The sequence below is a fragment of the Cololabis saira genome, chromosome 8, assembly GCF_033807715.1.
Source record: "Cololabis saira isolate AMF1-May2022 chromosome 8, fColSai1.1, whole genome shotgun sequence".
NCBI lineage: Eukaryota > Metazoa > Chordata > Actinopteri > Beloniformes > Belonidae > Cololabis > Cololabis saira.
Genome location: NC_084594.1, coordinates 35539519 through 35554941, shown reverse-complemented (window position 1 = coordinate 35554941; position 15423 = coordinate 35539519). Strand labels below are relative to the sequence as shown.

The 15423-nt window shown below is 38.6% G+C and overlaps 1 protein-coding gene across 1 annotated transcript; it reads left to right on the top strand.

The window, feature by feature from the left end:
* The first annotated feature begins 2114 nt into the window (after positions 1-2114).
* rpn1 (ribophorin I) lies at positions 2115-14463 on the top strand. The gene is made up of 10 exons (XM_061727885.1): positions 2115-2475; positions 4194-4258; positions 7224-7530; positions 7620-7829; positions 8658-8850; positions 9520-9619; positions 9729-9867; positions 11186-11305; positions 12124-12369; positions 13482-14463. Exons 1-10 carry the CDS (start codon positions 2233-2235, stop codon positions 13662-13664), a joined length of 1806 nt encoding a protein of 601 aa, XP_061583869.1. The 5' UTR covers positions 2115-2232; the 3' UTR covers positions 13665-14463.
* Positions 14464-15423: the final 960 nt, after the last annotated feature.

Genomic DNA, 15423 nt, shown 5'->3' with positions numbered 1-15423 from the left:
TATTTAGCTATTGCTGTACTTTCAGTATTAATTCTTATGTAAATAAATATATTCTACATTATCATTATAATATCACTCATCCTTCTGTGCATATATGTATTGTATACACAATAACATACATATAACATATATCTATATATATATATATATATATATATATATATATATATATATATATATATATATATATATATATATATATATATATATACATACATACATACATACATACCCAAGTACACACATACATACACATGTACATAATATGCACATATATACACATGCATACATACAGTACACCTACGCATACACATATACAACATACTTACATCCTCACATACCTGCATACCTACCATATAGTACACACATACATACTACTACATATTATACTGACCATATAGATTGTTAATGCAATTCATCATCCTTATACCCAGTACTTGAGTTGTAAAAAAAAAATCAGGGGGGTGGTGGATTTTATCATATGGGGACAGATAATTTGTGCTGATTATAAATAATATAATATATTACAAATAATAGCACTGACCAAAACACCTGCAGAAATACTGCAGGAATGACATAGCAGCAGTTACATGCAGCCTTCTGTAAGCTTTAAATATCCACTGGGCTTACATCAAATACATCAAAACACAACAATAAAAAACAGTTTTCTGAACTTATCAATATGACTCTGTCCTTCACAGGATAAGTAAAATGGATCACTGCAAAAACTCAAAATCTTAACAAGAATATTTGTCTTATTTCTAGTTAAATGTCTCATTTTCGTAAAAAAAATCTCATTACACTTAAAACAAGACTGATCACTGGAAAAAACAACAATTTTCACCTGTTTCAAGTAGATTTTCACTTAAAATAAGTAGAAAAATCTGCCAGTGGAACAAGATTTTTTTGCTTGTAATGAGAAGATAAATCTTGTCCCACTGGCAGATTTTTCTACTTATTTCAAGTGAAAATTTACTTGAAACAGGTGAAAATTGTCAAATAAGTTAATTTTCTGGTGATGACTCTAAATGTTGAAATAGCAGTAAAACCACATTCATTGATGAAATGACATAAGGGATGGAAAGGGGGGATGGCAGTTTTACAGGGGGGATGATTTTGACCGTTTTTATTTCAGGGGGGATGCCATCCCCCCTCATCCCCCCTCAACTCCAGTACTGCTTATACCTCATAAAGAGGGATTCTTTATATCTTTTCTTGAATGTAGTCACACTTGACTACATCCGGACAATCATGTCTGCAGAGAGGATAGTTGGGACTAACCTCCCATCTATCCAGGACGTGTACCAGTCCAGGACCAGGAAACGGGCAGGTCAAATCTCTGCTGACCCCTCACACCCGGGACACAGCCTGTTCCAACTCCTCCCCTCTGGACGGCGCTACAGAGCTCTGTGCACCAGAACCTCCAGACACAGGGACAGTTTCTTCCCCCAAGCGGTTGCTCTGATGAACTCCCACAAATAATAGAGTCTCAGAGTAATCAATCATGTGCAAAAATCATCTAGCACCTTCCTTGACAACCATGTCTGCCTCACTCAGCTGCACCTCTCACTGTGTATTTCTTTGTATAATTTGTATAATCTTTTTGTATTTTTTTTGTATAATTGCCCTGTAAAATTGTAAATAGGTTATGTTTATTTTTATTCGGAACTGTCCCTTTTTCTTTTCTTTTCTCTCTCTCTACCTCAAACTGCTGCACCTTAAATGTTTATACTGTTTATTCTGTATCATAGAAATTCCACATTTGTTTTTATTGTTTATTCTATTTTATCACCAAAGAGCGAAATTACCGGAGTCAAATTCCTTGTTGGACAATGTTCGAACCTGGCCAATAAAGAGGATTCTGATTGCGCATTGTTTGCATTTGCATAATGAGGCAGAAATGCATAAGGAAAAGTAAAAAGAGGAGACGAAGGAATATAAAAACATGAAATGCATGTATAAAGAAAAAATAAAAACTAAATATATACATTTCTTCTCGAAAATGCCCGTGTGTGGTTTTGTTGTGAATGTGTAGTCAGTGTTGGTCCTCCACAGTTAAAACCATTAAAACCAGCGGGCTGGCCGCAGTGCGTGATGACGTAGTCACGTGTGTTTGAAGGCAGCGTCATCTTTCCGCTGTGCAGCGTAGCGGCGCTCTGTCCCTGCTCCACTTTTCTATTGTCTAACCTTTACAATTCCTCTAATTAATATATTTTTTTTTGTAAATCAACTATGACACGAAAACCCTTGCTCTCCATCGCCTGCGTGCTGCTGGTGTTCCCTGTGATGGTGCGGGTTTCAGCAGCAGACGGTCTGGTGAATGAGGATGTGAAGAGGACGGTGGACCTGAGCACTCATCTGGCCAAGATCACTGCAGAGATAGTCCTGGTGAACCAGGGACCCGGCCCGGTGCACAGCTTTGTCATAGCCGTGGAGAGCGACCTGGCACCGCATCTGGCCTACATCGGAGCCTCGGTGAGTAAACTGGGGGAATAACAATGCTGCATCTGGGAGCTAGTGTTAGCCTGTTAGCTGCTGTGCAGGAAGAACATTAGTCAATCAATTAATATATTGGCCACGGGTTACTCTGAACGTCGCCGGTGTTTGCATATTATTTGAGGTTTTATTTTGAATAAGTGTGTGGGTTGGTACACAGATATCCCCCGCTGTGCAAGACACTAAAGTAAAGCTAAAGCCTGATTTATGGTTTCGCGTTATGCCGACGCAGAGCCTACGCCGTAGGTTACGCGTCGCCGCGTACCTTACGCCATAGGCTCTGCGTCGGGGTAACGCGGGACCATAAATCAGCCTTTGCTGTAGCACCATGCTTGCTGCAGCGAGCTCGGGGCTGGAGCCGCCGCTGCTCATAGTGGAGGACTGGGAAATGCACAACAGCTAGAGTAGCGAAATTGACTTGATAATGGAGGCTAGTCCGGATAACTTAATGTTGAATTTGCAAAGGAGCTGTGCTAAGTTCCTGGGGGTTTCATGTCTGTCAGTGAATGACACGTAAGCGCTGAGCAGCTTCACTTCCGCGTGTGACAGCGCGGCCCGCCTGGCTGCTTCCTCCGGTCAGTGGAACCAATGAAGTCTTTACTCACTAACACAAAACTGCTGCTGCTACTCCTACATCTGCCCCTTTTTCTACTTGAATTAAATTATCTCATTAAATCTCTTTATTTGATAAACAACAAAAAAGCAATATCTTTTTAATTAACTATGAAAAGTTTTTCCCTGTTTGACTAACCTTTTATTTATACAGGACTGTCTATAGAATATTGTGATAAAGTCCTTTATTTTCTGTAATGCAAAAATGTCATGCATTCTGCATTCATTACAAATCAACTGAGATATTGCAAGCCTTTTATTATTTTAATATTGCTGATCATGGCTTACAGTTTTAGAAAACTCAAATATCCTATCTCAAAAAATTAGAATATTCTGGGAATCTTAATCTTAAACTGTAAGCCATAATCAGCAATATTAAAATAATAAAAGGCTTGCAATATTTTTAATAAATCCAGAATGTATGACATTTTTGTTTTTTTTTTAATTGCATTACAGAAAATAAAGAACTTTATCACAATATTCTAATTTTCTGTGACAGTCCTGTAACTGTCTTGACCTTTCTTTATTGTTTTCTATGCATCTGATTCTATTCCTCATACCTGTTTTATTTATTTATGTATTTACATTATTCTCTATTTATTCATTTATGTATTTATTTATTTACTTACTCATCTTTATTATTATTATTATTATTATTATTATTATTATTATTATTATTATTATTATTATTATGACTGTTACCTTCATTATCTTTATTATGACTTCTTATTCATACTAGATATTTTTATAATTTACTTCATCATTGTATGTGCTGTTCCCGGCTGTTCCACACTATTGTATACCTTGTTGGTGTTTGTATAGCAAGATTTGCCAATAAAGTTTAATAAAAAAGAAATGAATGAAACTGGAGCTATGTGCAAAAAACTATCCCCACTTTCATCTCACAATTGTGTACATATAATTTTTTTTCTTCTTAAGTGGCCCTAATACTTCCGTAGTAATGCTCTGGTTTAAGAAAACAAACTGCAAATCATGAAGCTTCTTAATTGTATTCTAAAGCTGTTGTATGTCGTATTTAGTATTGAGGTCAATAGACATATTCTCAAACAAGCGTGTTTTTACAGGTGAAAGGTGATGAAGAGGAGGATGGCACACTTGAGCTCCAGCAGACAACAGTTAGGGGCCAAAGGTATGACATTTGTATGTTTCTTTTCTTTTTTTAATGAACGTGCATACCAATATATGCTCATTTTTGCACATGACAAACATTCCTTGCTTCCCTGTTTTCTCCAAAAACAATAATTATGTCATGAAGTAGAAGTTACATATTTGTAGGCCTACTGTTTGCATAATAGCTGGACTAGACAGATGTTAAGGACTAGTCGGCATGTGGATAACTTGGCTCTGATTTAACACAGCACTAGCTTAACCACATTATTTCCAGTTCAGCCTGGGGCTAAGCTCAAATTTAAACCTGATTGCAACAAGAAAAGGTTTTAGCTGGTCTGCCGTTCAACCATCTGCAAATTGGAAGTACACTGTAATGTAAACATTAACCTGTTGCCTACATTTAATCAATTGTATGTAAAGAAATGGGTTCACATCCACTAAAAATAATATTCACTGTAACAAAGGATATCTGTTCTATCTTGTTGTCCTTGTTGTTATTGAAAGGGATTTCATCTCAACTATTTAATCCCCCAATATTGTGATTTTGATTTTTTTATTTATTTTTTTTCTTCAATAAAATCTAATGGTTGATTTTAATACTAGCATATTATTGTATACATTTAGTACAACATTTTAGTCTTGCATATTTTAATTTAGCCTATAAATATAATATACAGATTAATAATAATATAACTAATGCATTTTAAAGAAAGTTTTAACCAGATTATTTCAACACCAAACCAACAGATCTGCTACCTCAAAGACATAAAGTTTAAACTGACAAAACAATTAAGGTAATACGAATTTGAAAGAGTTCATTTTTTTGTATGTTTGTTTAAAAAAAGAAATGGTTTTGTCAAACAGAGTGACGTAGTGGTGGGGATTTACAGGACTTGGTAGAAACAGTATATATTTAGCCTTTAGCCAATGTATTGGCTGTGCTTGTCCCAGAGTTAATTTAATCCTAGTTTGAGCAGTTTAAGTATTGTGGCTTCTGAGCTGGTTCTGGTCTAAGGCCTCGTTCCTCTTAAATGCGGTGGAACGGTTCTTTGGTCTGGCTCCGATTCAGAAACTAACTTCAGCATTGTGTCTTTTACTGTTGTGATAACTCAGAAAACAACTTCAGTGTTAGCAGAGATAGGTCCTGCTCCATTTCAAAGTAAGACAGTTAAACTCACCAAAAGGCTCAAGGAAATTTAAAACGGATCTGATGGTGTTACTTGTTTGAGCACCTCTTTTCAAGGGCACGTAAATGACCAATATCGTAATACCAATCTGTGAACTGACGAGTGACGATGTCAAGACTCACGCAAACAAAAAAAAAAAAAAAAGGGAAATCAGCATTGCGCTGTATACTATTAATAGTTGTAATAATGTAGCAACAGATAATGTATCCAATTTCCCACTGCGAGAAAAGAACATTCAAACAATTATTTTAATTATTCAAAACTGAAGATCATGAGAAACGTTTGTTGCTTCATATCAGTGGCGGATGATGCAGCAGCGGCTTATGTACCAGAGCTCAGCCCTGGACAAATGAACAGCTGCTGTATCGTTTATCAATGTTGTGAACCCACCTTCACTTCACGTGACAACCCGTCACGTTGCGATTTAAAAAATCACATTTTATGATATCGCGATATTATAAGTGTTCATGCTTCCACACTGTGATCCACGTAATGAGTCCTTGCACTCGAATTATTTACTTTGTCTTCAGTTTAGATAGTCATGGCACTAAATGAGACTAAATATTAACAGAACTGGTGTGTTGGGTGGGATACCTGCCACTTTGTGTTGAGGAAATTACTAGGACCTTTATGAAAACCTATTTGTAAAAGATTTAAATAGGAACCATAGACTGTATAAAACAATGGATGCAGCATGAGGTCGTGTGACCCATTGGTTTGTGAACAGCAGTTTTGAAGACTGTTTTTCTTAGTATGTAGTATAGCCGTGTTGCTGGAGAAGCTGATGGGATCAAACACCACAGGTCAATCAAATTTAGCTTCGGCTCCCAGCTCCTTCAGCCATGCCCTGCCTAAATAAATGAGCTGCTGTTGTTTACAGTGGAATATACTTGTTGACTCAACAACAAAATCAAAAATGACCGCCGCACTTAACTGACTCTGGGTTAATACAAAAGGGTAGTTGCTTCACTAAGCGCGATGGTGTGACGATTACTGATGAGGAAGTCATAACGGCTGACCATTGGCTGAGCCGACTGTCAATCATATTGGAAATGAATGTAATGCTTTATAAATGTTCCTGGTGTGGTACAAAAACATTCACCCCCTCAGAGTTGTAATAGGAGTAAAAATCAAACTATTGAGACCAAAATGTTTTTTTTAGCTGGGCTGAAAATAAATCTGTTTTAATGGCAGTAAGGTTGGCCATTTTAATATGGGAGTCAATGGAGACTGGCTCGCTTTTAAACTTTTCACCTCCAGCAGCCAGTTGGTGAAATGCAAAGAATCTTAGTTATTCATGAGCCTCAACCCGGAGGTAAGATGGTTGGCACTTGGTAAGCACACAGAGACCTGGTCCTGGTCATTGTGATATTTTTTAGGACTCTTAAAGCTTTTAAATAAATACAATTATACTTTCATTATAAACGGCCAATTAGAAAAAAAAATCATATTGGTATTATGATAATTATTATGAACTGTCATTCCAGTTTCACAAAATCAAGGCCGTTGGCATTGTCCCACAGTTTCTTGCTCCAGAAAATCAAAATCTTATAACAAAAATGTCCTATGGAGGAGAAAAAAAAGAAAAGAAAAAAAATAATTTAAATATACATTTCTCTTGTGTAATTTGATTACATCTATCAATATAAACAATATTTTGTTGGGGTAAAGGAAAATAATATTCCCTGTAAACTGCTGTGCATTTTCAGAAAAACTTATGTTTAAACAATTTTGCTTATCAATTTTTGCAATATCAAATCGTTAAATTGTTATTCCTTATGATCTGTTATTTGACAGTGGTGAGTTCTACAAAGTCCAGCTGCCGTCAAGTCTGGCTGCCGGTGCTCAGCTGAAGACAAAGGTGGAGATGTCATTCAGTCACGTACTGAAGCCTTTCCCCACACAAATCACTCAAGCCGAGCGCCAGCTGGTGGTTTTCCAGGGGAACCATTACCTCTACTCCCCATATCCCACTCGCAGTCAGACCACACGGGTCCGTCTGGCCTCCAAGAACGTTGAGAACTACACAAAGCTGGGCAACCCGAGCAAGGTGGATGAGGTTATTGAGTATGGAGCCTTCAAAGACATTGCACCATTCAGCGAGGTACGACTCTGATCAGATTTGATTTTGCTTCACGTGAAGCTGCAAAGAGAGGCTGCTGACACATTTTTGCCTGTTCTCAACTGTTTCAGGATACCCTGAAGATCCATTATGAAAACAACACGCCGTTTCTCACCATCACTAGCATTACTCGTATTATTGAGGTGTCTCACTGGGGAAACATTGCTGTGGAAGAAACCATCGACCTGAGGCACACCGGGGCCGTCCTGAAGGGCCCGTTTTCACGTTACGATTACCAACGTCAGTCAGACAGTGGAATCTCATCCGTCAAGTCATTTAAGGTCTGATATTTTGGATGTTGTGTGCAGTACTCGAGTTAAAAAAAAAATCAGGGGGGATGGTGGATTTTATCATATGGGGACAGATAATTTGTGCTGATTACAAATAATATAATATATTACAAATAATAGCACTGACCAAAACACCTGCAGAAATACTGCAGGAATGACATAGCAGCAGTTAAATGCAGCCTTCTGTAAGCTTTAAATATCCACTGGGCTTACATCAAATACATCAAAACACAACAATAAAAAACACTTTTCTGAACTTATCAATATGACTCTGTCCTTCACAGGATAAGTAAAATGGATCACTGCAAAAACTCAAAATCCTAACAAGAATATTTGTCTTATTTCTAGTTAAATGTCTCATTTTAGTAAAATAAATCTCATTACACTTAAAACAAGACTCATCACTGGAAAAAACAGCAATTTTCACCTGTTTCAAGTAGATTTTCACTTGAAATAAGTAGAAAAATCTGCCAGTGGAACAAGATTTTTTTGCTTGTAATGAGAAGATAAATCTTGTCCCACTGGCAGATTTTTCTACTTATTTCAAGTGAAAATGTACTTGAAACAGGTGAAAATTGTCAAAAGTTATTTTTCTGGTGATGACTCTAAATGTTGAAATAGCAGTAAAACCACATTCATTGATGAAATGACATAAGGGATGGAAAGGGGGGATGGCAGTTTTACAGGGGGGATGATTTTGACCGTTTTTATTTCAGGGGGGGATGCCATCCCCGCTCATCCCCCCTCATCTCCAGTACTGGTTGTGTGACTTCACGTGATGGTGATGATTTTCGTGACAATGCTGTCCCTCGTCCACAGACCATCCTTCCAGCCTCGGCTCAAGATGTTTACTACCGGGACGAGATCGGCAACATCTCCACCTCCCATCTGCAGGTTCTGGATGACTCGGTGGAGGTGGAGGTCAGGCCTCGTTTCCCCTTATTCGGAGGCTGGAAAACCCACTATATCATTGGATACAATCTACCAAGCTACGAGTACCTCTACATGCTTGGTAAGTTCTGATATGAAATTGAGAAAATTAAGACGGTTTAAAGAAAATGGACATAGCTTTCCTGGAAGACCCCTATGCGAAAGAGCCTGAATCATATTTTTATCAAATGCTGGATGAGTGCTGTTGTAAAAACAAGTCTTAAACTGTTATCTCAGTGAACATCTTCCTCTTTAGTTACAGTCTGTATCTATAGTTTTTAACAGAGGTGTATAATCCAAGTGCCGTAAAGTAAAAACCCTGCCATGTTTCTGGATCAGCCTGTACATTTAGAACACTAACGACCCACCATTTACCTGCAGAGGAGCTGGTTTAGTGAGTGGTTGGAATAACTACTGGACTGGATTTTTACTTTATGGCACCTGGATTATCCAACTCTGGTTTTAAGTCAAGCAGAACAAGATTTTGAGATGGACTTATCTTGTGATTGATTAGTAAATACCCTACAGTTATGCATAATTTGAGGTTTTTAGCCTTATCAGAAGCTAGTTTGAAAAATAAAATTTTGAAAGACAGTCTACACGCTAGCTTTATCCCTCATGGATCCATCTATAGACAGAACTAGTGTTAAGTGTCAGCAAGCAAAACGCTTACTTCCATAATTACTCATTCTTCCTAATGACTAAATACCAGGGTGCATTTGCAAACGTGTCCCATCATTTTATATCCTAGGTGACCAGTATGCCCTGAAAATGAGATTGGTTGACCACGTGTATGATGACCAGGTTATTGACGACATGACTGTGAAAATCATTTTGCCAGAGGGAGCCAGGTAAGTGTTTGCAAAGCAAGTCGGTGGGCATTTTAGGCATGGGGAGAAATTGGCTGTGGTGTATGTTTATTTCTTCATTTGTTCTGTCTTGATTTGTTTTTTTAAACAGAAATGTCCATGTGGATACACCATACAACATTGATCACTTACCAAGTCAGCTGCATTACACATATCTGGATACGTTTGGCCGACCGGTCTTGGTGGCCACAAAGAACAACCTGGTGGAGCAGCACATTCAGGATTTTGTGGTGAGACTCCTATTTGGGTATCTTGCAGGATTTAGAAATTGTTTGACCATTGTGATTAAAAACAAACTGCCACTACAGTGATATTCATGAAGTATTTCCCTTTCCCCTTCATCCTGCTCGTCTTCCTCCTAATCATTAAGGATTTAAAGTTGTCTAGCAGTTCAAAAGGTTTTTTGCTGTCTATTTGTATTTCAGCAGTTTTATTAAAGATCAACACTATTTCAGCTTTCAGTCCTCCCTTTTATGGCATTCAGCCACTTGTTAAATTCTGCTAAATTTAATCATTCAAAAATTTTATCGTTTTGGCTAAATTCTTCAATTTATCCTCTTCAAAACAGAGTCCCTTTGTTTAGCCAATCTTCCTCTTAAGCTGATCCCACTCTTTTGACATTATCTTCTCTTTAGGTTGTCTTCTTGTCTTAAGTTCATCTTCTCTTTATTAAATATTCCTCTTTTCAGTGCCCCCTTCAGTCTTCAATTCCTCTTCTTCCAAATGTTTCACTCACATTTTACATTTTTGTTCAAATTCTTTACCTGACTTTAGCAATTTCTTTGATTTTCAGCAGGTCAGCTATTTCTTTCAGCAAAGCTCAGATCCTCAGCATTCAATCCTGCATTTTCAAAGGAAATGCAGCCTTTTCTAGGTTTCATTGTTTTCACACAAACGTCAGTGCTGCATCATGAGACAAAATCAAAGCAATAAATGTTTCTTGTGATTTTAAGTTTTGAATAATTTAAACAACAACTTCTAAAAATAAGACAGTTGTCCCTTTAACATTCTTGGATACCCCACGTTTAATATCCAAATTTAGTGTGTCTCCTGTCCTATTAATATTAACTGACAGGAGGATGAATTGTTGCACCCCTCATGCCTAGTGTCTCCTGTACCAGCCTGTTGAGACAGTGCTATGATCTGGGGTTGCTGCCGTTGGTCAGGTCTTGGTCCAGCAATGTTTTGTGGCCTTAGAATGAGGTCGGCTGACTACCTGAATATACTACATGACCAGGTTATTCCACCAATGGATTTTTTTCTTCCCTGGTGGCCCGGGCATATTACAAGATAACACTGCCAGGATTCATGCTCAAATTGTGAAACTAGTTCAGGGAGCATGACGCATCATTTTCACACATGGAGTGGCCACCAGAGAGATCAGACCTTAAACACATCGAGACGATTTGGGATATCCTGGATGCTGTAACCAGAGCTAGAGGCAGTCCAACCAAATATTAATGTGTGACTATTTTTGGACTCTGCGTGTGTGTGTGATTTGAAATTTAAGTAATTAACTTTTCTGTTTTTTTTTTTTTTTATTTGAAGGTTCATTATAATTTCAATAAGATCCTGATGCTACAGGAGCCTCTATTGGTTGTAGGAGCCTTCTACATCCTCTTCTTCACTGTCATCATCTATGTTCGTCTGGACTTTTCCATCACAAAGGTATGAAATATCAAATGTTTAACCTGGTTCTAACATACTTCACTTTAGTCTTGTCCCGATCGATCAAGCCCGATCACGGCATTTTCAAAACATCGGTATCGGCCAAAAAAGTATCGGGACATACCTAGTTATTAATGTTTTTAATATATATTAAATCGTTTTATATATCGTTGCATTTAACGTCACTTCCGGGCGTGAGCGAAACTAAAATGGTTTACATGTTTGAATTGTGAAATTGTATATCTGTTCATGTTGCATTAAGCTGTTGCTATTCATTTCATGCCATTCAGAATGTTGCACTAAGGTTAAGCCAAAAAGTATTTTAATTTTCTTGTGTTTGTGAGTTTGACTGGATGTCATTCAACTTCCTCTTTTGAAGTTAAATTTATTTATTTTTATTATCGCACTATTCTGCACTTTTTGTTTTAGTTTACAATTTCATGTTTTTACATTTTGTGGCACCAGTGCTGATAAGCTTTGTTAAAATATATGTCCATGTTGTTCTCCAATGGACAATAAAATAATTTTTTTTTTTTAGTCCTTTTTTTTTTTTTTTTTAATTCATTGCCAAAATGTATCTGATCGGGGAAAAGTCGCGGAAAAGTATCGGGAGCCAAAAAAAGTGATCGGATCGGGAAAAATCGTGATTGGCAGATACTCAAGTGATCGGGATCAGATCGAGAGCTAAAAAATCCTGATCGGGACAACCCTACTTCACTTGTTGCTGTGCTTCCCTTACAGCTAGGTTTGCAAGCACACACATGAAGTACATGTCACTCACTTCTGGGATCTGTATGCATTTCTCTTGTTTTGTTCAGGATCCTGCAGCGGAGGTGCGGATGAAGGTAGCCTCCATCACAGAGCAGGTCCTGACTCTAGTCAACAAACGTCTGGGTCTCTACCGACACATGGATGAGGTGGTCAACCGCTACAAACAGTCCCGTGACACGGGGGCGCTAAACAGCGGTCGGAAGACCCTAGAGGCCGACCACCGCACTCTCACCAACGAGATCAGCTCGCTGCAGGCTCGGCTCAAGGCAGAGGGCTCTGACCTGGCTGAAAAGGCAAGTGCACTGGAGCGTAGTAAACTTTTAAACTTTTGTATACAGTAGGGCTGGGCGATATGGCCTTTTTTTAATATCTCGATATTTTTAAGCCATGTCACCATACACAATATATAGTATGATAATTCTATATGTCTACATTAAAACACTCTTGTTCATACTGCATTAATATATGCTAATTTTAAACTTTAATGCCAAAACCGGGAATAAGTCAAATTTACCAAAACTGTATTTATTAAACAGTTACTAAGCAGTGAGTGGCACAAACATAAAAAGTGTAATTTCAAAACAGAACGTGCACGTTGCATCTCTGACTCCCCGTCTGAAGAACATCTGCTAAGAACATATTCTGGTCCTGGTTTTACCAGGATGAGCTTTTAGAGCACCTTTTATATTAAGACTAATTGTAGGTGTAGGGACTGCAATGTTTCATCCTCTCCTCCTTTACTTTGCATCACTTTCACTTACTTTTAGAAATAGGATGTCATATAGTCTTGTTTGACTTTGTTTCGATGATACTGATTGATTTCACGTGGCCACATTTAAGCAACAGTAGGTGACGTTTCTCAGCTCTGGAAGAGAAAGGCTCGGCGGCGCGCTGCGCACGGACGCGTGTCGCACTGAGCGGCTCCTCGGCTCTCATGAGAGCCGTGCGCATCGTGCGAGGAGAAAACATCCCCTCCCGTCTTTACTAAACCGTCCCAGTTTGCTGTGATAAGAGGCCGTCGCGCGTTGCAACCGTGCGGATGAGCTCACGGCGCAAACAGGCCGAGTTTGGGAAAGTTAGGTGGAACTGACCGGCAGTCCCGGACAGCAGCGCCAACACCAGCAGCTCGTCGTGGGCGTATGATGATGATGCACGCACGTGACTGACGTATGTAACTGGGTGCGCTTGTTTTATCTCTCTGAGAAGGAAAGACGAGATGAGATAGTGAGAAAAGCCTGTGATTTAATGCCCGCGGCTAAAACAAATGCGCAACAATGTTACTCGAATATTCACAATATAGTCATTTTGTACATCCCACAGAGTAGAAGCCGAGATACATCGAGTATACTCGATATATTGCCCAGCCCTAGTGTACAGCAACATAAACTCCTTTCTCTCTCATCAGGTTGGAGAAGTGCAGAAGCTGGACGGCCAGGTGAAGGAGCTGGTGTCCCGTTCCTGCCTGGAGGCGGAGCGGCTGGTGGCGGGCAAAGTCAAGAAGGAGGCTTACATCGAGAGTGAGAAGACACTGACAAGCAAGAGGCAGGAGCTCATCAACCGCATCGACAGTCTGCTGGATGCTCTGTAAACTCTGGCACAGTTACTGACACACAGGAAAATTATTTGTATGAAAATTCGATGAATGTGACACATGCTTATGCATCTTTTTCTTTATCCATCCTCACATTCATAGATGAACTGTTAACATCTCCCAATGATGGGTTTATCTCAACATGTGCCTTTTGTGTGATAAACTTGTTGTCACTGGTTCCTTGATGTGTACAGTACTTGGCTCCAGAACAGCTGAAAGTTTTGGCTTTTTAATTTCTTCAGTTGAGATCAAAACCATCAAACTTCGTCAGACCTGATGTTTTCACAATCAAGTCTGGATTTGTTTCCCCTATGAAGTGTGCATGGTTAAGAACATGTTTTTGAAATGAATAACGGAAGGCACCTGTGTTTTTTCATCTCTTTACTCTCCTATTGTATTCTGGGATCAAATCATTTTTTTTGTTGGTGAGGATAATAGTTCCCATTAATCTTTAAATATCACTTTTTTTTCCTCCTATTTGGCTTGTGCTGACATTTATATTTGAAGCTCTGATTTTGTGTCATCTCCAGTGTTTCTGATTTTTTTTACATTTTGCATGAAAGGCATTTTTCTTGTATCCTTATTTTTCCCCCACTGAGATTGATTCACACTATCAATAACATTTTGACACACTTTTCCATACAAATGAATTGGAAAGTGTGTCAAAATGTTTGAGTGGTAGTGTAAATGGATATTAAATGTGATAAAAGGCACGAAAGATGTACAATAAGCATTTCTGAAATGGCCAACGATGTGGAACACTGTCAAAGTAGAAATAAAGTTTTGAAAAACTCCAGTTTTGGGATGTAATTTCCCTGCATCATCACAAGAGGGTGATCTTGTATGTAGACCCAGCACTCAATCACAAATGAGGGTTTTTGAAACACAATGCACTGCATTGTGACAGCGTGTATTGTAAATCTCTTCTGACAAGAGTAAAAACTAAATTGACAACCAGACATACAAATATATCATAGAATTTCAGTAGCACTGCAGTTAGTACCTCTTCAGTGGCACCTCAGAGAGAATTTCCTTCACATTGTTGCATTCCTGTTTTCAGTGTAACCCCACCTATCATCCCTCCATCATAGTCTCAGGCCAGGATGAACATAAGTCAGTCTGAGGTCGCCGCTTTCCCTCCGAGGTCTTCAGGGGTCCCAACAGGTCATTTCCTGCCCCGTGATAACAGCCTCACTCTCCTCACAATGATGCCGTTCACATATTGTATGTGCCATACAATAATCATTCTGCAAACACTCTGCAACAAGAAAGCAAAGACGATGCCCATCAGGGCTGATGGTTGGCGTTGGTGAGAGGCCACTCGACAGGATTTCTGCTCGCCTGTTTGTACTCTAGTTGAGATTTTTCAGAAATGCTCATTCAACAGAACACAATGTCCCAGTGTGCTACAGTAAACATACTGTGGAACACTGAGACATTGTCTCGTTCAACACCACCGCTGAACTCGCGTCTACTTCTTACTCGAGTGGTAAAATAAAGGCACTGTGACAAGGAATAGGGAATTTGTTTATTTTAAAGTATTCAGTCAGACCTTTTACTTTTTTATTATTAACATAAACTGCTGGCAGCCCTCCATATTAATATCAACCGTTTCAAATTTACACACAAGAAAAGATTACTGAAAACATCTGCTGGGAAAAGGTCCACATTTTGTCAAAGAAATATGTCATATCTGATAAAAGGGAGGGAATTACATGATAGATTGATGCAGTATTTGAGATTTAAAGTGGATCAA